Source organism: Ricinus communis, chromosome 6 (genome assembly GCF_019578655.1).
Source record: "Ricinus communis isolate WT05 ecotype wild-type chromosome 6, ASM1957865v1, whole genome shotgun sequence".
In the NCBI taxonomy this organism is placed as follows: domain Eukaryota; kingdom Viridiplantae; phylum Streptophyta; class Magnoliopsida; order Malpighiales; family Euphorbiaceae; genus Ricinus; species Ricinus communis.
The window spans coordinates 16,555,054-16,574,179 of NC_063261.1; the positions used below are offsets into that span (position 1 = coordinate 16,555,054).

Genomic DNA, 19,126 nt, shown 5'->3' on the forward strand with positions numbered 1-19,126 from the left:
TTTTATAAAAATTAAAATTAATTATACTTAAATTTAGAACATAAGTAATTTTAATTTATAAAAAAAAATGAAAGTTTAATTAGTTAATTTTTTTATCATTATTATTATAAATAAATAAATTTAAAATCCAATTACTTTTCTAATTTTTCGATGACTATTTTATATATAAACAAAACATAAAAGGGTGTTTCTTTAATTCTCCTTCTTTACCTTTTTTTTTTTTTTTTTTTTGTGTTTTGAAGGAAAAGTAATGAATCTTTAATCACATAACCAAACTCAGAAGCATTATTATCTGTCGAAGAAAGAGCATCAACCATTGCTTCGCAATCTGTCCCGAATATAATTTTATGATAGCCAAACAGATTTTTACCCAACTAATAGCTTCTTTGGGAGCTAACCGAACAAAAACTACAAAAAACAGCTGCATCAAAGGCTACATTCAAGAAACCTGATTCTGGCGGTCTCCAACGAGCACCACGAGCGGCAGATGTTGAAGCAGTTATAATCTGAACACTAGTCTTGGCTCCCTTCCATTGATGCACAAAAAGCAATCCCGATTCAACTGAAAGAGCAGGAAATGGATTATATGCAGACCAAAGTTGAGAGTGCCTTTGCCTCAAATACCCCTAATTTTAATTTTTTCAAGCAAATAACTGTCTCAACAGGAGTCATCTAATTTAATTTTTTTTTAGAAATATTATACTTTTAGATTTTAATTTAGTTATAAAAATAAAAAATAATATTTATTTTATTAATTTACTAATACACTGCACGTTGGTAAAATTTAAAATACGAATTTAATTCATCCAAAAAAAACAATGAGCCTATTTGTTAAATAAGTTGAAATTTAATTTATTTAATCCTTAAAATATTGTAATTTGATTTATTTAATATTTATAATTTTTAAATAAATTAAATTTAAATCTAAAATATACTTTTTTTAAATCTAAATATTATTTTATTTTCTCATATATTCTATTTAAAAAAATTAAATTAAATGCCGAACACAAGTTTAAAGGTTACTTAAGTTTAATATATTTAATGTTTAGACATAAAATTAAATAATTATTTTAAAAATTTTAAATTAAATATTATTTAACTCTTATTAATAATTTTATAGTGCAAATTACCTTTAAGTCATATAAATTTTAAAAACTCTCCTTTTGTCTTTTTTTACTCATACACGGTGAAAGAATATAATAGAGATAAATTCAGTCGAAATAAAACTGAGATAGCATCAGTAATATTATTTACTTTTTTCAAAATGGCATTTTACTTCAATTTAGTAATATAATCCCACTGAGTTAAATTAAAAAATAAAATGTAAATTCAGTGGTACGGTTATGATTTAGTAACTTAAATTAAAAATAAAGAAAAAACTTTAAATTATCTTCTATAATTGTGTATAATAAAAGTAAATCACGTTAATTTACACATAATTTAAGATAATTAATTTTAATATAAATATACATCCAATAAAAAGAATATTAAGAAGCTCTTTAGAGAAAAAAAAACGTGGCTCATTTTTACCTAAGAATTCTCAAAGTAAATCAGAAGGCTGGTAACATGATATGGAGCCCACATGACATGATTTGCTGTCATCAAACAAGCAAATGCCATAACTCTAACTAGGGGCATTTTCGGTATCAAACACTTATTTTACAATTCAAATTAATTCAAAGAAAAATCAAGTCCTCTTCTCACTGTTGCCGTCCATCTTTTTTCTTCTTCTTTTCTCTGCCTTTCTTAAAAGAAAACCAAAGAAATGGCGAGGAGACCGGACGAGGAATACGATTACCTATTTAAAGTAGTACTAATCGGCGATTCAGGCGTTGGTAAATCTAACCTTCTTTCCCGATTTACTCGGAACGAATTCTGTTTGGAGTCTAAATCCACCATTGGCGTCGAATTCGCTACTCGTACTCTTCAAGTACTACTTTCTCTCTCTATATGTGTCCTTCTGCTTTTACTTATTTTCTCTTTGTATAATTTATTTTTTTACATAAAAGTATGATTTTTATTTTTCTTGATGCACTTCGATTTAATTATGTGTAGTTTGCTTTCTGTATTCAATTTCACTGCACTCTGTTTTCTTTTACTCGATTTTTAATGTTTCTGTCTAATTTTAGATTTATCATCTTTTATTTAAAGTATGTTTCTTTTGATCTTAATTTTGAATTTTTGAATTTTTTGTCGGATCTAATTTGTTTAGTTATACTTTTTATCATTTACTTTTATAATGTTTTTTTTTTTGTTTTTTCTTGCTTATGTGCGCTTCTTTTGTTAATTGGAATTCTTGTGATACTGGATCAACTTCTTTTAGTGAATAACTTTGGATCACATTACGCAAAATAAAAGGCGAAGATCAGAATTCAATTGGTCTCACTGTACCATCTTGTTTCAAACAACATTGCATTGGATTCTGCTGCTCGTATCTATATGAGCATCTATGTCAAGATAACAGAGTGAGCGAATCTCAGTGGCAATCAACGTCTAAAGAAACTTATCTGTGAAAGAACTTAGAAACAATCAGTTTGGTCAAAATTTGTGAGAGCACTGTTACAATTTGCATAGTGGTTATGAGTGATGGATGTGAGAAATGATAATAGCTTGAAGAAGTCTGATTTTTGTATCAGCTCAACTCAATTGTAGGAGTTTTATGAGACAAGTAAAACTTTCAGTGGAAGGGGCAAACATTCGCAGTCTAAATCTCCTTACTCTTCTTTTCCTTTCATTTCCATCATTTCATTTCTTTTCTTTTATCTTGCACAACTTGAATGCACCAAACTCGCTGAAATATGGAGTATTAACCACAATTTTATCAAAATGATTTAGAATAAAAAGAAAAATGTTTTTTTTTTTCTCTTTCCTACTCTTGCAGAGTATTAAAGCCATGTAACTTAATTATAGATGAAGAGGAATTGCTAATCTTTGCTGTTAGATTAAAATGTTGGCTTCCGATGAAAGTGTATAGACTTTGTAGTCTTTATATTTCCTAAGTGGCTTGTTGAAGTGTGGAATGCGCTCTTTAGACCTCTGTTGTGATAATTCCACCTTGCTAATCGTAGTCATCAACAAAAATGAGTTATTCTTTAATGTTCCCTCCCTTGATAAGTTATCTCGCCTTGAAAGTCTTCAGAACTTGCTTTAAGGTTCTATATTCTAAGATCTCTTACTTTCCCTATAACTTCTGAAATAGTTTTACTCATCGTTGGAACTTGGCTTCTTGCTATCCTCCTCTTTTTCTTGAATAAACTCCTTGCTTTTACTTAGTGAAAGGGTTGTGTATTCCTCTCCCAACTATTAACAACTTCACATGTTGGTTTTAATAGCAATTGGCTGCTTCCATATCATTTGTCAATGCGTGGATTTTTCAACCAAAAAAAGATCACTTGAAACTCTTTTCAGCATGAACTTGGTCCTTATCTCCATGCATTGAAAGGAGGCCATCATAAATAACAGCCTACAGGCTTGCTTATGGTTCTCACTTCTCATTGAACATTTTTATAAGCTGTTTGCCAAGCAGCCTTTGAAGGGCAGAAGAGATAGGATACAAGCATTTCCACATGGGATTTTAATTTAGCTTTTATATGCATATTTGTATAGCAAAATCATAGATGACGTTTCTCTTTCTTGGACCACATAAATTTTTTTTTTCTTTCAAATAATAGAGAGGGGGAACGATTAAATGATTATTAATTTCCACATATTACTGAGATTTGGCTGTGTAATTTATTTTTTTGCCTCCTATTTTTGTCATATATTCCTTTGTTCTCCTGGTGCATGTTTTTCTCTTTCCTATATACTAAGGATTGTTATTCACGCTTACCTATTAATGGTTTTTCTGTAAAACACTTTTCCAACAACTATGCGACAGTCCATATAAAATGTTAGCGACACTTGTGTTTGAAGCGGCATCCTTTTGTTCCATTGCTAAATAGAGTTATATGTTTCCCTTAGGTCGAGGGAAGGACTGTCAAAGCCCAAATATGGGACACAGCTGGGCAGGAGCGATATAGAGCAATAACTAGTGCCTATTATAGAGGTGCCCTTGGAGCTCTTCTAGTGTATGATGTTACAAAACCAACAACATTTGAAAATGTCAGCCGTTGGCTGAAGGAGCTGAGGGACCATGCAGACGCCAATATTGTAATCATGCTAATTGGGAACAAAACTGATCTGAAACATCTACGAGCAGTAGCCACTGAGGATGCTCAAGGTTATGCAGAGAGAGAAGGACTTTCATTTATTGAAACATCTGCTCTTGAAGCAACAAATGTTGAGAAGGCTTTTCAGACGATTCTCTCAGAGATTTACCGCATAATTAGTAAGAAGTCGCTCACATCAGAGGAACCAGCACCTGCCAACATTAAAGAAGGGAAGATGATTGTGGTTGGAGGATCAGAAGCAAACACCAAGAAGCCTTGCTGCTCTTCATCCTAAAGATTTGTATCTAAGCTAAATTTTCACCCTATTGCATTTCCTGTTTTCCCCTGTGGGTTTATTGCCTCAGCTCCTTTTTGCAATTCCTTTGCGTCTGAATTATGTTGGTGAATTATTTATTATTTACATGAGATATCCTACAGCCTTTTATATTTTTGAATTTCTATCATGAGATTCATTTTGCTTGTCTTTGCCATGTTCTCTTCCTTTTTAGCCCTGGGCTGTCTTTTGGCGCATGAGGTTATGGAGCAATGGCCATTTCTGAATGGCTACTGTTGAAATGGCTGTAAGTATCATTTGTATTCAGGATGTGGCACTTCAATTTTTTTTTTTTTTCCCGTTTATAAACTATTGTATAGCAATGGACCATTAAGGTCGTTTGTTTACTTGAATTTTATTTCTTAACAAGCTACATGAAGTGGTTATGTCGTTTTTGTATCCACTTAAACGGTAGCCAGTGTTGCCATTTAAATACTTGATCACAGCATTAGCAATCCTATTATTAAGATCCGCTTCTCTCCATCGACAATATGCCTTACTGAATCATGAGGAGAAAATAATGCAAAGCTCACTGACTTGATGTGTGTTTCTGTCTGGAAAAAAACTACGATGGGGAGATTAAGACAGATGAGAACAGGGGCTAAAACAGGAATGAATTACCTAAATCCGCAAAAATTGACATTTGAGACCGACAGGAGAAAAAGAACGACATAATCAGAATGACCCAATTCGTAAAGAATGACATTTGATAGTTTTGATTCTCATCTTCTTGATAGGAACCAATGCTCCACTCAAATGAGAGCTTCAAGAATAGGCGTTAGGGTTTTCAATCCTTGCCAACTCAGAAAAAAAGGAAAAAAAAAGAAATAATTTCTATTTGGTATTTAGACAGAGGGAATTGCTGATATAAATATTCAAACATTGCCATAGCCTTAATTTTAATAAATCTAGGCATGCATCTCCATCGCCACAAACACTTGAGAGGTAATACCTAACGTGCACCAACTTCCAAAGGCAACAGATAAATAATGGCATGTGATCTCAATTGTGGGTTTCTGTTAAGTAGTTGCCTCGGCTCCCATGATGGTCAAAAATCATAGTTTGGTACCTCTTAAGAAAGAGTAAAAACAGAAACTGCTTGCTGGAATAAAATACTAAGGATTGAAGATGACATACTTTACAAGGAATAGCTAGTAATAGCCATTTTTTAAAGGAAATGTTAGAATTTCATTTTCCACAGACAACTTCAAGCACGGAATCCATATGATAACATAGTCTAACAGTCTTTGCGACAGGAACTTAGAAATACACATGTATAGCTAACCACAACAGTTGTTCTTCTGCTGGATAGGCTGCCCCTTCATTTGAACTGTTCCTCCTGTTGACTTGTTTGCAGTTGGCTGGTTTCCCATTCTGTATTAATTGTTTCAAATTAAAAAGAAAAAGTTTGAGCATTACCATAGAAGAATTGAAACTACAACAATCAGTATGAAAATAGTCATTTCTATATTATGGGACAAGGAGCAATTCAATTTTCACAGGATGCGTTCCATGAATCACATTTGTCTAGTCCATTTCCTATAATGTATGTATGTTACTAGTCCAGTGAATGATGGTTTGGGTTCAGAAATTTGATGAAAAATATAGCAAATTGACCTAAAGCAGGTAATGACTAATGAGTAATGATGATAACATCTAAGTACTTGAACAACTAATGATAGTTTCTAGAACTGGCATTCGTAAATTAATATAAATTCAAATAAAATGGAACAGGACTAGCAGGAAAAAGTCCAGTAATTTTACTTTCTCTTAATTTCGCCCGCCATGGTTAGGAAAGCCTGCTCCACATTAATCGAATCTTTAGCACTTGTCTCTAGGAAAGGAATGCCAAGCTCATCTGCAAATGCCTGCATTGGGTTTGGGTATATAAAAGCAAATCAACTTAGAATAGCAGACACCATAATCCGATTATGATAAAATTAAGTCCGTTCACGTGTTAAGTCCATTCATTCTCTTGACATCTTTTATCAGGATCACATTAAGTCAGTTTAGTAAATTAATCAACCTAAAAGGTCAATGCTTTGTAGGATGTTGAAACCAGCAAAACAACTGAATACAAATACACCCAAGAGAAGCTTCACAAAGACCTTTCTGATATAGGTATGTAAGAAAAAAAAATCACACCCTTTAAGAGAGAGAACCATGACCATTCTTCATCACTTCAAATGTGTGCTTCAATTCACTTTTAGTCGTCTCACTAAAATTACAAAGTAGGTAAGAAGAAACTTGGAACAAAATAAAGTATTTAAGACAATGAACATAACAACTATACCTTTGCTGTCTGTGTGTCGACAACTTTGTTCTCAATTAGATCACATTTATTTCCGACTAAGAGCTTGCACACACTATCATTGGCATATCTATCAATCTCGTTCAACCACTGCTTGACATTGTTGAAGCTCTCCATCTCAGTAACATCATAAACTATCTGTTAAAATTCCCATTTAAATCACAATTATCAGCCTTGAAAGTTACTTAATATATGAGGCTAAGATATGAATTATTGAAATAGCAACAGCATAAAGTAGTACACATGTAACATTCAGAAAATATTGGCATAGCATCAATAGTTACTACCAACATAAATCAGTGAAAAGGATGCTGGGAAGAAACAAAACAAAATAGCACGGTAGCGTGAAGCCAATAATGCACATTGCTAATATATGAAATACACAGAAATACATACTGGATTCAGAACTACAAGCATGAGCTGTAAGAAACTGGAGTACAAATAGAATATTACATGTTACAATAGAAGACACGTCTGATTATTTAAATTATCATATGATTTGTGCTAAAAAATTTATAATTAATGACCAAGGTGATAACAGATAAGTAGTAGTTGCATTATGCATAATAGCATATAGCAATATATAGTCTGTAATTTGTAAGATAAGTATCTTTCAGAACTTTGACAAGCTGATACTACAAGCATGGCCTCGAAGATCCATAAAACATAAAGTTTCCAGATCCTAGAAAATAAGAAGCCAGAATTTCTTACAATTATCCCATGTGCTCCTCGGTAATAACTACTTGTTATAGTCCGGAAACGCTCCTGTCCAGCAGTATCCCACTAGAAAAAGAAAAGAGGAGAAGTTCAAATTGGAAGCAGGATCAAGATCGAACACATTCTAAACAACAAAATAGCGCACATTGGTTTTCCTGCCAATTTTTATCTAGAAAAGAAAATGTATAACTAGTGGTTAATGAAGAACCAAATCACCAGAGAAAAAATACTTAAACTTCAAAAGAAAATGAGATTTTCTGATGGAATGGACTTTTCTACAACATCTTCTTAAGACGGAACTACGAAATTTACTAAGGCAAGAAAACTCATGGGATTACAAGCTAATAATTAGAAATTTGTGTTACCAAAGTCCTTTCCACTATCACTTGGCTTCGTTATCCAACTATTTATTCATACATTATGACCGCAGGAAGAAAGATCTTTCTGCAGCTTTTGCACCAAGTTGATTCATGCACAGCAACACTAACATTCCATTGATCGACTTGAAACACTTGTAAACAATTATTGACTGCTAAGTTCAAACCCAAAATTTACACCATAAAACTACCAACTATAAATTTAGTTGATCAGCAAAAACCTGTGTACAGCTTTGTCACCTCTCCAAGAGTTCTTGAGAAGGTTCTTCAACTATCACATCTGATAAACCTTGTCATGTCAACCAATGCAGCATAAACAACCGCCCTTTTAATCCTTTATAATTGAAACACTTTTACAACAAATCCTATATGCTCTCTAATTCTAAAAATTCTAATTAAAATATCTGATATCACCAGCCCCAGTTGAGCATATTTCTAATGCACATATCTTTCAACTCTGCCACCTAGATTACTCTGCCATTCACTTAACTAGATTGGCTGTACATCTTTTAAGAAAATGATAACTACTTTACAATCTCAATTACAGTTTCCGAACCAACAAATAAACAAACTATATATCAAGATAGAGCGGTTACTAAGTCCACAGTTACTCACAATCTGCAGCTTAATTGTCTTGCCATCTTGCTCCACAGTTCTGATTTTCTACCAAAAAGAAATTACTACCAATTTCAAGCCTTTGTTCAAAACACTTAAGAATTCATAAAGATAAAGACGCGCAAAAATGGAAGTATATATCATAGAGCGAGAAAAAGACTCACAAAATCAACACCAATGGTACTGATATAGCTGTCCACATAAGAATCATCCTGGAAAAAGAAAATTAACAAACAGATAAAAAAAAAAACTTTAACCTAGAATACTAATTACTATAACATCAAAACCTCATTTTTGCATTATACTCCCTAATTTTTATCCTCTAATCCACTAACATTAACAACAAACATAAACACAGAACAAGCACATTGATCATCCACAAAATTGAAAAATTAAGAAATGGGTATTAAAGGAAAACAAAGATTACAGCAAATCTCAGAAGAAGACACGATTTTCCAACAGAAGAGTCTCCGATTAGCAAAAGCTTAAACAGATAATCACTGTCAAAAACACAAAAACAAAAATAACAATGTGAGTGAAAAAACAAATAAAAAGGGGGACATGATTTATTAGAGATGATGGTACAAAAAGAGGGCTTACTATTCAGTGCCCATGATTGGAGCTTAAGTGTTTGGATGGAAGTGGAAAAATATATTTGTGGGTGTTAATTTCTCTTGAGAGAGAAAGGGAAAGTGAGGGAGAAAGATTAAGAAAATGAAAGGGAAAGGATAGGACTGGAAAAAGAAAAAAGTATGTGTCGTCTTAAAGAAAAGCCATGGTTACCACTTACAAGTATTCTTTTCTTCTCTAATAATTTATTAGTAATAACTGATAAAAGAAAATAGAAATTGCTTTTTTTCTTTTTCATTTTATTTGTCAATGTCATTATGCAGTCCACGAAGCCATGAACTCTTCGATTATATAGTTGAGTGGATAAACTGAGGAATTATATCATAAAAATCAAATTAATCCTCTTACATTTAATATATTGGATATATTAAAAAATTATTTAATTTAATTATTTAAATACTATAATTATTGTTTTGAAAATTCATTATTTATTATTATTATTATTATTATTAATTTGTAATTGTAAATAGTAAAATAATAAAAATAAAAATAGGCAGGTCTAAGTTCTTACTGTGCTCATACAGCATCTTATGTCTCTCTCACCCACTGGACCGTGGTTCCTTATCCCAAGTACACGTGGACAATATATAAACAAGAAAACTGTCATAAACCCTAATTCTTTCTTCCATCTTCAAAGCACTTATAGATCTCTCTGCTATTTATTTTTTTAAAATTTTCGAATCGACCGCTGGCTTTTAATTTGCTCGGACACAATTTGCAATTCTCTACCCGTAATGCCCTTCGCCGAACTGTCCTGAACCAGAGGTAAAAGAAAAAATTAGTAATAATAATTCACTCTATCACTCATTTATTTGCTTAGCGATGTTGATTGATTGGTTGATTGCTAAGATTCTTTATTTTACCATTTAACTATGAATTGAAGGAAATTTGCTACTGTAAATTAGATTGAAAAGGAATTAAATTTTTTTACTTTGTTTATTTGGTGCTATTTCGGTTCTAAATAACTAGTTATGTATGATGGAATGCAATATTACGTTACATAAACAGTAAATAGTAAATATAGAACTTTATTGAATTAGCTTAGAGGCTTTGCTTGGAAAGTAGTTGAATTCTATTTTTAGTCAATTCTCGCATTTGGATAGCTCATGTATAGTCCATGTAGTCGCTGAAATTCGATTCTTTCAAAACTTAAAGAAATTGAATCATTTTCAAATGAATGAAATTATGCCGCAATTGACATGAAATGATTTAGTCCAAACAAACCCTTAAGGAATATCATGCTTATTCTATAAGTTATTTATTTATCTTATTCTATTCTAGTTTAAAATTTTGTAAGCATTAGTGAGATTAATTGGCATTGTCAAGTTAATGGAATTTGAATATAGTTATGTCTTTTGGAGACAATATTGGTAGTCTTAGTGTAGAAGGACAATGTGAGTAATTTCTATTCTGAAATCTTAGCATTTATTCAAAGATAGTTGTAATTCTTTTTTTCCTTGCTATTGTTAATGTGTTTTAGTTTTGTTATATAAATTACTTCAATTTCTTGAAATTACAAGAATATGCTGTGTTTCTTCGAAGTAAAGTATGTAAGTATAGATAAAAAGGTCTAGCAAGTAAGATATAGGTGACTGACTGTTTAAATAAAGAGAACAGTTTTTCTTCAATGTACGTCGTATCTTTTTTCTGGAAAAATCAAACTAAAATCTTCGACAACAATCTCAAATTATTACTAACACTATGCAATGTACATTAAGTTTTTAGCCTACATGTTGCTGTTAGTGATGGAAGTTTTCTTACGGCATGACTTCTACTGCAGTGCCCATCATTTTTGTGAGATGGCAACTGAGGGTGCGAAAAGCTTTGCAAGGAGGGATCGTCTCCTGGAGATTGAGCAGAAGGCTCGAACTTGGTGGGGGGAGAAAGATGTATTCAGGTCTGAACCTGGTAAAAAATCTCCTGGACCCGATGAGAAGTTCTTTGGCAACTTTCCGTTTCCGTATATGAATGGGTTTTTGCATCTTGGACATGCATTCTCATTATCCAAGCTTGAGTTTGCTGCCGCCTACCATAGATTAAGGGGTGCTAATGTGCTTTTGCCATTTGCTTTCCACTGTACTGGTATGCCCATTAAAGCATCAGCAGATAAGCTTCGTCGGGAGATTCAACAGTTTGGCGATCCCCCTATATTTACTAAAGAAGTGGAGGAGCAAGTAGAAACACAAACAGAGACTGACGAAGCCCCAGGAAATGTGCCAATAGATAAGTTCAAGGGAAAAAAGTCCAAGGCTGCATCAAAATCAGGAGGACAAATGTACCAGTGGGAAATTATGCGCAGTTTTGGACTCTCTGATACTGAGATATCAAAGTTCCAGGATCCATACGAATGGTTGAGATTTTTTCCTCCATTAGCCATGGAAGATCTTAAGGCTTTTGGCTTGGGTTGTGACTGGAGACGTTCATTTGTGACAACAGATATAAACCCTTACTTTGATTCTTTTGTGCAGTGGCAGATGAGGAAATTAAAATCCATGGGTAAGATTGTCAAAGATGTGCGCTACACAATTTTCTCTCCCTTGGATGGCCAACCATGTGCAGATCATGACAGGGCAAGTGGTGAAGGAGTGCAGCCGCAAGAATACACTATTATCAAGATGGAGGTATTGCCACCTTTTCCTGCTAAAATTGGGCCTTTAGAAGGGAAAAATGTGTTTCTAGCTGCTGCTACATTGAGACCGGAGACTATGTATGGACAAACAAATGCATGGGTATTGCCTGATGGTAAATATGGAGCTTTTGAAATCAATGAAACAGATGTATTCATCCTCACCGAGAGAGCAGCCCTCAACCTTGCCTATCAGAATTTCTCAAGGTTCCCTCAGAAACCTAGTTGCTTGGTTGAGCTAACTGGTTATGATCTGATTGGTTTACGCTTGAAGTCTCCGCTTTCTTTCAATGAGGTCATATATGCTCTTCCCATGTTAACTATCCTGACAGACAAAGGCACTGGGATTGTGACTAGTGTACCTAGTGATGCCCCTGATGATTATATGGCTTTGCATGATTTGAAGGCAAAACCAGCTCTAAGGGCAAAGTATGGTGTGATAGATGAATGGGTAATGCCCTTTGAGATCGTACCAATCATCAACATTCCAGAATTTGGAGATAAGGCTGCTGAAAAAGTTTGCATGGATCTTAAAATTAAGAGCCAAAATGAGAAAGAGAAACTTGCAGAAGCAAAAAGGTTGACCTACTTGAGAGGATTCACAGAGGGAACAATGCTGGTTGGAGAATTAGCAGGGAGAAAAGTCCAGGAAGCAAAGCCGTTAATTAGGGCTAAGCTCATTGAGACGGGTGAGGCAATTATATATAGTGAGCCTGAGAAACGGGTTGTGTCAAGGTCTGGTGATGAGTGTGTTGTGGCTCTTACGGACCAATGGTATATTACATATGGAGAAGAAGAATGGAGAAAACTGGCTGAGGAATGCTTATCCAGTATGAATCTCTATTCTGATGAGACGCGACATGGCTTTGAGCACACTTTGAGCTGGCTAAATCAGTGGGCTTGTTCGCGATCTTTTGGGCTTGGGACGCGCATACCCTGGGATAAAGATTTCCTTGTTGAATCCTTGTCTGACTCTACTATTTACATGGCTTATTACACTGTTGCCCACCTGCTTCATAATGACGACATGTATGGCACAAATAAGCCTCATCCCATTCAGCCTGCACAAATGACTGATGAAGTCTGGGATTTTATTATCTGTGGCGGTTCATACCCCAAATCATCTGATATATCTTCATCTGTACTTGAGAAAATGAAGCATGAGTTTGAATATTGGTACCCGTTTGATCTTCGAGTTTCTGGTAAGGACCTTATCCAGAATCATTTGACATTCTGCATGTACAACCATACAGCAATTATGGCCAAGCACCACTGGCCTCGGGGATTCAGGTGTAATGGTCACATTATGCTTAATTCTGAAAAGATGAGCAAGTCTACAGGAAATTTCAGAACACTGCGCCAGGCAATTGAGGAATTTTCAGCTGATGCAACACGATTCTCTTTGGCTGATGCTGGGGATGGTGTTGATGATGCAAACTTTGTATTTGAAACTGCAAATGCTGCAATCCTTCGTCTCACTAAAGAACTTTCCTGGATGGAAGAAGAGATTCTGGCTGTTGAATCATCTCTGAGGATGGGTCCACCATCTACTTATGCTGATCGAGTGTTTGAAAACGAGATGAACATTGCTGTCAAAATGACTGAGCAAAGTTACAGGGGCTACATGTTTAGAGAAGCTCTGAAAACTGGGTTTTATGATTTGCAAGCTGCAAGGGATGAGTACAGGTTCTCATGTGGCACTGGGAACATGAACCGCGACTTGCTATGGCGCTTTGTGGATGTCCAGACACGGCTAATTGCTCCAATCTGTCCGCACTATGCAGAATATGTTTGGAGGGAACTTTTGAGGAAGGACGGATTCGTGGTGAATGCGGGGTGGCCTACAGCTGGTTCTCCTGATCTAACTCTGAAGGCTGCTAACAAGTACTTGCAGGACTCAATTGTTAATATGCGGAAGTTACTTCAGAAACAACACTCAGGTTCAAAGAAAGCCAATAAGAAGGGGGCTCCAGTTGCAACGCTAACTGAAGGCAAGATGATAGGCTTGATATATGTAAATGAGCGATTTGATGGATGGAAGGCAGAATGCTTGAGGATACTTCAAAGCAAATTTGACAGCAACAGTCGTACTTTTGCCCCAGATACAGAGATAATGGAAGCACTAAAGAGTAGTACTGTTGGTCAAGCCACAGATTTTAAACAAACACAAAAACTTTGTATGCCTTTCTTGAGGTTTAAGAAGGATGAGGCCATTGCAATGGGGCCTCAGGCCTTGGATCTGAAGCTACCTTTTGGAGAATTTGATGTCCTTCAGGAGAATGTGGATTTGATTAAGAGACAACTTGGTCTTGAAGAGGTGGAAATATTTTATGCAACCAATGCTGATGCTGTTGCTAGAGCTGGTTCTCAGGTGTCGGTGCTGAACCAAAATCTTCCCTCTCCTGGAAAACCATCTGCCATCTACTTGACTAGGTGAGCAGGCTCCATCTGTCCCAATTATTTTTCCAACATCCCTGCCTCTAGACTAAGCTTTATTATAGATGATTTAGATGTTTCTTTTGTTTTTTGGTTTTCTATTTTTTTTAAAATTATGTTTTTCTGAAATTTTTACTTTGTTGTTTTGAAATTGTCTCCTCATCTCTGTGAAGGTAGTAGACACATTCTCCAGAAATATGGTGGAAGAATTCTTGATTATAGCATTGATAAAAAGTGTTATAGGTGTTGCTTTAGATAAAAAACAAGGTTCTCATAGAATTTGCTGCTGGGATGGCATCAGTTTGAACTTAACAGGAGCATGTTATACTAGTGCATCGCGGCGCCTTTACTTTGAGCTGGTTAAGATCTTGAATTTTTGCATCTGATGGTCTAGGCGGTTCATGAACTGGCTTAAGATATTTTGTCAATGTGACGAATTTCTTAGCTACAATACTGCACATTGCCCTGTCAATTAATTTCTCTTCTTTTCCTTTTCTTTTTTATTACCCAAATTGAGAGATGCACCTACCGCCAAGCTAAACCTGCAAATGTCATTCTTTGTTTCCTTTAGATGATATTACATGAGATGTGTATCCAATTGCACTTGCAAATGTTTATGTATGTTTGGTTACCACAGTTTGTTTGCGACTATTGTACTGACTAAAAGTTCTGCCATTGTACTGATTGCTGTTGGTGTTGCTATTAGCTACCCTCTGTAGAGTTATGGTATTGTTGTTCTAGAGTCAAGTTATGAAGTTTTTGGAGTTCCTTGTCGGATGATTAGGTGCTCTAATCTATGTCTGCGTTATTGTTTTTGAGTTTCTGTTATAAGCTTTTCATAGATTAGAAAACTCAGTCAGGTCATAGATTAGATTTTAAATACTGGTACAATTAGGAGCTTCATATGTGACAATCTTGAAACACTTTAGTTGACATAAAGATGCAGATTATGGTGTTGCCTTCCTGTTCAAGAGAAATTGAAATGATGTTTTTGACGGAATCCTATGTAATAGCTTTTTCTTTTGAAATGTGTTCACACAAATACCCACATGCTGATCGGAATGGTAGTGGGGCGGATACTCAGCTCATTTAGGATAATCGAATCTAAATCTATGTGAATTCGTCCAAATCCATTCAAATCCCATCTCTGTTGTTGAATAGGGGGATGGGTAATTTAAGTTCTAAGGTCACCCTTCTTTCCTGAGCTCAATCAATCCCCTTAACTAATAGATGCTAGTTGGGGGGGCCATCTGCTAAACCTAGCCCCAGTCTATTCGATACATGCTTCAATATTGGACCAGTCCTTTTTTAGTTCAAAATGATGTGGTGGCCAAGATATGGACCGCTTAAAAACAAATTTTACTTGGACAGTGAATATTCTATTTGTCAATATGGATATTTAAGTAATTAAATAAGAATATATTTATTGAATTGATTTAAAATATTAATAAAGTAAAAAAAATCACAAAATTTAAACTAAATATGAATTTATTATATTTAAAATAATATTATATATCATTATATAAAATTAGATGTAATATTTAATATTTGGATATTTGATGGATTGAATTCGATCTGACTTGAATTTGATACAAGTATTAAAATTCAAAATCCATTGTAATTATTTCAACTCGTCCTACTAAGACTCGGATAGTGCAAAATCGATTATAATTATTTCGACTCGTCCGACTAAAATTTGGACAGTGCGGGCATCCAAAAAAACCCACTTCGGTACCATCTCTGCATACAAGATGAAAGAGGCACGTTAACCTTTCTAATCTCCCGTACACACTCTACTATCGATGAAGCGCCAGTCCGCTCTCCGTTAGTCCTTATACAAGAGAAGTCCTCTCGTGAATGGGAGACGCACTAACCCATGGATCCCGCACAGACACTCTGCACTACTACTGTGAGAGGTCGAAGCCCCATTGTTTTTTGGTGATTAAAAACATCATTCTAATCCACATATGACATATGATCCTCCAGTAGTTTGAAATGTCTGGCAGTGTATATGCTATTAGTGGTAGATGGTGTGAACATATCAGAAAAGGGCAATGCTCCAAGACTTCCATTCTGAGGATCCAAAGAGCTGTCTGAAGTCACATCACTATTTTTATATGTAGATATATATATAATTTAAAATGTCTCATACATTACTCTTATAAATGTAAAACTATTATTTCAAAAATTTTAACGCAGTTAAATATATAATATTCGAATTCGAGAACTTAGTTTATACCAATATAATTTAAAAAAGATACGTCATCAATGGCAGAAAATATGTGTAACAATGTTTGATCGATATATTTGTTGGTATATATTTAGCATTTGGCATTCATGATCAACATTTTAGGCCAGTGTATAGTTCACTTATGAAATTGAAGCTAATTTGTATGTGTTGTATGTTATAAGTTGTATTTATCCCATATCGCTTGGTTACTCGGTTGTTCTAATGTATATAAGTGGATTGGGAACCGTCTTTCTTTGAGCTAGTTTTTAGGACGAGTTATACCCAAGCCCATTTATCATGGTATCAGAGCTAGCATTTTTTCTGCGATGGTGGGTTTGGTCCCTGCCCATTTGCATGTCACGCTAAGCATAAGGGAGGGTGTTAGAAGTTGTATTTATCCTATATCGCTTGGTTACTGGGCTGTTATAATGTATATAAGTGGATTAGACACCCTATTCCTTTGAGTTAGCTTTTGGGATGAGTTTTACCCAAACTCATTTATCACTATATATCAATCCGTAATCTGAGTGTTCTGCAATCTTTCTAAATAATTCTTAGAGATTAAAAGAAAACATTTTCCATAAGGACATTTCATTCTTAAATGTATGCATTTCATTTTGTAAGATTTATAGTGTGATAAAATGTGCTCAACTCAATACATAATCAAGGGTAAGATTATTATCAATTGAACAAAAATTAAAAATTCTATTATATAACTAATAAAAAGCTTAACAAAATCATGACATGGTGAAAGCTTTTTGATTTTCCTTTTTTCCATTTTGTTTGGGTTGATAAATTTTTTTATCTCGAGAAACTCCAAATCTTTGTATAGCAGCTCAACCCCATGAACCATAGGACCCAACAACCACCCACAAGCCACAGTCTTGTGCCAAAATGCTTCAAAAATGAACAAAAGTAGCAGAGAGAATGCAACAGCAAGAAAGAAAATGAAAAGAGAAAAAACAAGAAAGAGTTCAATTGAATCTACTCAGGGCAAAATGGCCTGTCCAATGCATCCATATGGCTAGGAATAGTGAAATGCCTTAATCTCCCTTCTTGTTTTTTCATATACCCTTCACATAAAAATGCCTTGGAAAATCTATCTTCCACTTCTCTATTCACATCATGCACAAACACTTCAGTTTTTCCTTCTGGCCTATTCCTAGCCATCATTCCAGCAGTATATATAGCAGTCATTCTTCCTGGTGCTTCTTCATAGTATCCTGTTGGTGCATCAACCATGATCAAGTCCCATTTTATTTCATAAACTTCATTAGGCAACCCTTTCAATGCAAGTTGACACATTGAAACTTTTGGATCACTTAGTGCAGTGCATTCAGGTCCTTTGCCTACGTCCATTAAATTGTCTGCTTGATTCACCTTACTATCATAAGTGACATGATATGATTCCAACATGGGAAATCTTCTTCTAATTTGTGAAATCCAAGATTCATCTTCTTCAAGGAAAATTGTTCTTCCACCATAGTTGAGTGTATTCCACATAAGACTGTCATGACCAAGACCAAAAACCAAAAAGTTGCAGGGAGATTTCTTCTCCAAAATTCTTGCTGTTACTGATATTTCTTTGAGTGTTTGCTGTGGTGTGATAGTTGAGGTTGTGTAATGAATGAGTGCTTGAGCTAGTGAACGTGGGATCTTACTGCAAGTGGAAGAGCAGTTTCTGGCACTTGAGTCATCAAGATTTGAAGATTTTGCTTGAGAAGTGCTGAAAATGGGAGACGAGTTTTCTTTGGATGAAGATGATATGTTTGATCTTAACAAAAAGAGTATAAAGAAAGCAAAGAAGACACCAAAGAGGAGCAGCTTAAGGTTGGGGATTTGTTGGGTTTTAGGCCTCATGTTTATCTTGATTGCTAATGTAAGAGATATGGCCTCAAGAAGATGTATATGCTGCTCTTCTTGGGACTAAAAAAGAGGAAATGATGGAGACTGGAGTTTTGGGTTCATGAAAGGTGAATTTAAGGTTATATTATTTGGTGGTCTTTTGAGTTGGAAGAAGAAGAGAAGAAGAAGAAGAAGAAGGAGTTGAAGTGAGTTGAGATGTAAAGAATTGAAGGTAGTGGTGATTGGATATTGTTGATGCTTAGACATGAAGGGAAGAAACATTGGGTACTTGATGAAGACTAGATAGCTTCTAAAATGTTTTCTGAGGAAGCAAAAACTATGGTTGGTAGATCTACAAGTTTGGTAGAGTGTTATAGACTATTCTCTATTTTGTTTGTTCATTTATGTTTGAATTAGTTTTAATTCTTGTTTCATGGATGATCCTTCAATGGGTTTAAGTAAAGAGAAGTTGACATGTCTCTCCTTTTTGTCCACTTTAAGTTTGCTTTTGCTTCTGGTTATGGTGCTGAAAAGGATGTCTAGAATAATCTTGTTTCTGTCCAAGCCTTGAGATATAATAAATTAGCAAAAGATAGTTGGTTTCTTTTCTTCTTCTTTTTCTCTTTTCTCGCTTTATTAAATTTTAGGCTGATAGTTTTGGATGCTGAATAATCTTGCTTGTAATAGTGATTATAAGGGGTAGCTTTGTCTTTATCAAACTATGGACACCACATCAAATATTTTTGATACAAAGGCAAGTTATAACTAAAGATTAAAATAAAGAAAACATTAACACAATTTAGAAACTTTAAAACCCTTGCATGTTCATTAATCATACACAAGTCGTAGCAGTTGGG

The 19,126-nt window shown here is 34.6% G+C and overlaps 4 protein-coding genes across 5 annotated transcripts; 2 read left to right on the forward strand and 2 right to left on the reverse strand.

Annotated features, from left to right (window-relative positions):
• The first annotated feature begins 1,682 nt into the window (after positions 1-1,682).
• On the forward strand, positions 1,683-4,603 carry LOC8263259 (ras-related protein RABA2a). The gene is made up of 2 exons (XM_002526385.3): positions 1,683-1,930; positions 3,961-4,603. The coding sequence occupies exons 1-2, from the start codon at positions 1,766-1,768 to the stop codon at positions 4,441-4,443; spliced, it is 648 nt and encodes a 215-aa protein (XP_002526431.1). The 5' UTR covers positions 1,683-1,765; the 3' UTR covers positions 4,444-4,603.
• A 962-nt stretch (positions 4,604-5,565) lies between these two features.
• On the reverse strand, positions 5,566-9,297 carry LOC8263258 (ras-related protein RABD1). Its single transcript, XM_002526384.4, has 8 exons — positions 9,103-9,297; positions 8,930-9,002; positions 8,667-8,714; positions 8,503-8,550; positions 7,505-7,576; positions 6,776-6,931; positions 6,247-6,350; positions 5,566-5,856 (listed from the first exon to the last, which is right to left on the reverse strand). Exons 1-8 carry the CDS (start codon positions 9,114-9,116, stop codon positions 5,763-5,765), a joined length of 609 nt encoding a protein of 202 aa, XP_002526430.1. The 5' UTR covers positions 9,117-9,297; the 3' UTR covers positions 5,566-5,762.
• Positions 9,298-9,691: 394 nt separating this feature from the next.
• On the forward strand, positions 9,692-14,830 carry LOC8263257 (leucine--tRNA ligase, cytoplasmic). Of its 2 annotated transcripts, XM_002526383.4 has the most exons (3): positions 9,693-9,897; positions 10,913-14,191; positions 14,368-14,830. In XM_002526383.4, the coding sequence occupies exons 2-3, from the start codon at positions 10,932-10,934 to the stop codon at positions 14,369-14,371; spliced, it is 3,264 nt and encodes a 1,087-aa protein (XP_002526429.1). In that variant the 5' UTR covers positions 9,693-9,897; positions 10,913-10,931; the 3' UTR covers positions 14,372-14,830. The 2 variants fall into 2 exon arrangements, with proteins under 2 accessions (XP_015579207.1, XP_002526429.1); XM_015723721.3 differs by having other exon boundaries at positions 9,692-9,897; positions 10,913-14,830.
• Positions 14,831-17,109: 2,279 nt separating this feature from the next.
• LOC8263256 (glucuronoxylan 4-O-methyltransferase 1) lies at positions 17,110-18,689 on the reverse strand. The gene has a single exon (XM_002526382.4). The coding sequence runs from the start codon at positions 18,282-18,284 to the stop codon at positions 17,409-17,411; it is 876 nt and encodes a 291-aa protein (XP_002526428.1). The 5' UTR covers positions 18,285-18,689; the 3' UTR covers positions 17,110-17,408.
• Positions 18,690-19,126: the final 437 nt, after the last annotated feature.

What these genes read in the sequence shown, in the direction of transcription:
- LOC8263258 (XM_002526384.4), bottom strand. An exon ending in AGACAATTAAGCTGCAGATT is followed by an intron (nt 7,577 to 8,502) that starts GTGAGTAACTGT and finishes TTCTTTTTCTAG; the next exon opens with TGGGATACTGCTGGACAGGA. An exon ending in TCGACACACAGACAGCAAAG is followed by an intron (nt 6,351 to 6,775) that starts GTATAGTTGTTA and finishes AACCCAATGCAG; the next exon opens with GCATTTGCAGATGAGCTTGG.
- LOC8263257 (XM_015723721.3), top strand. Translation starts at nt 10,932, where the DNA reads ATGGCAACTGAGGGTGCGAAAAGCTTTGCAAGGAGGGATCGTCTCCTG.
- LOC8263256 (XM_002526382.4), bottom strand. Translation starts at nt 18,284, where the DNA reads ATGAGGCCTAAAACCCAACAAATCCCCAACCTTAAGCTGCTCCTCTTT.
- LOC8263259 (XM_002526385.3), top strand. Translation starts at nt 1,766, where the DNA reads ATGGCGAGGAGACCGGACGAGGAATACGATTACCTATTTAAAGTAGTA. An exon ending in TCGCTACTCGTACTCTTCAA is followed by an intron (nt 1,931 to 3,960) that starts GTACTACTTTCT and finishes TGTTTCCCTTAG; the next exon opens with GTCGAGGGAAGGACTGTCAA.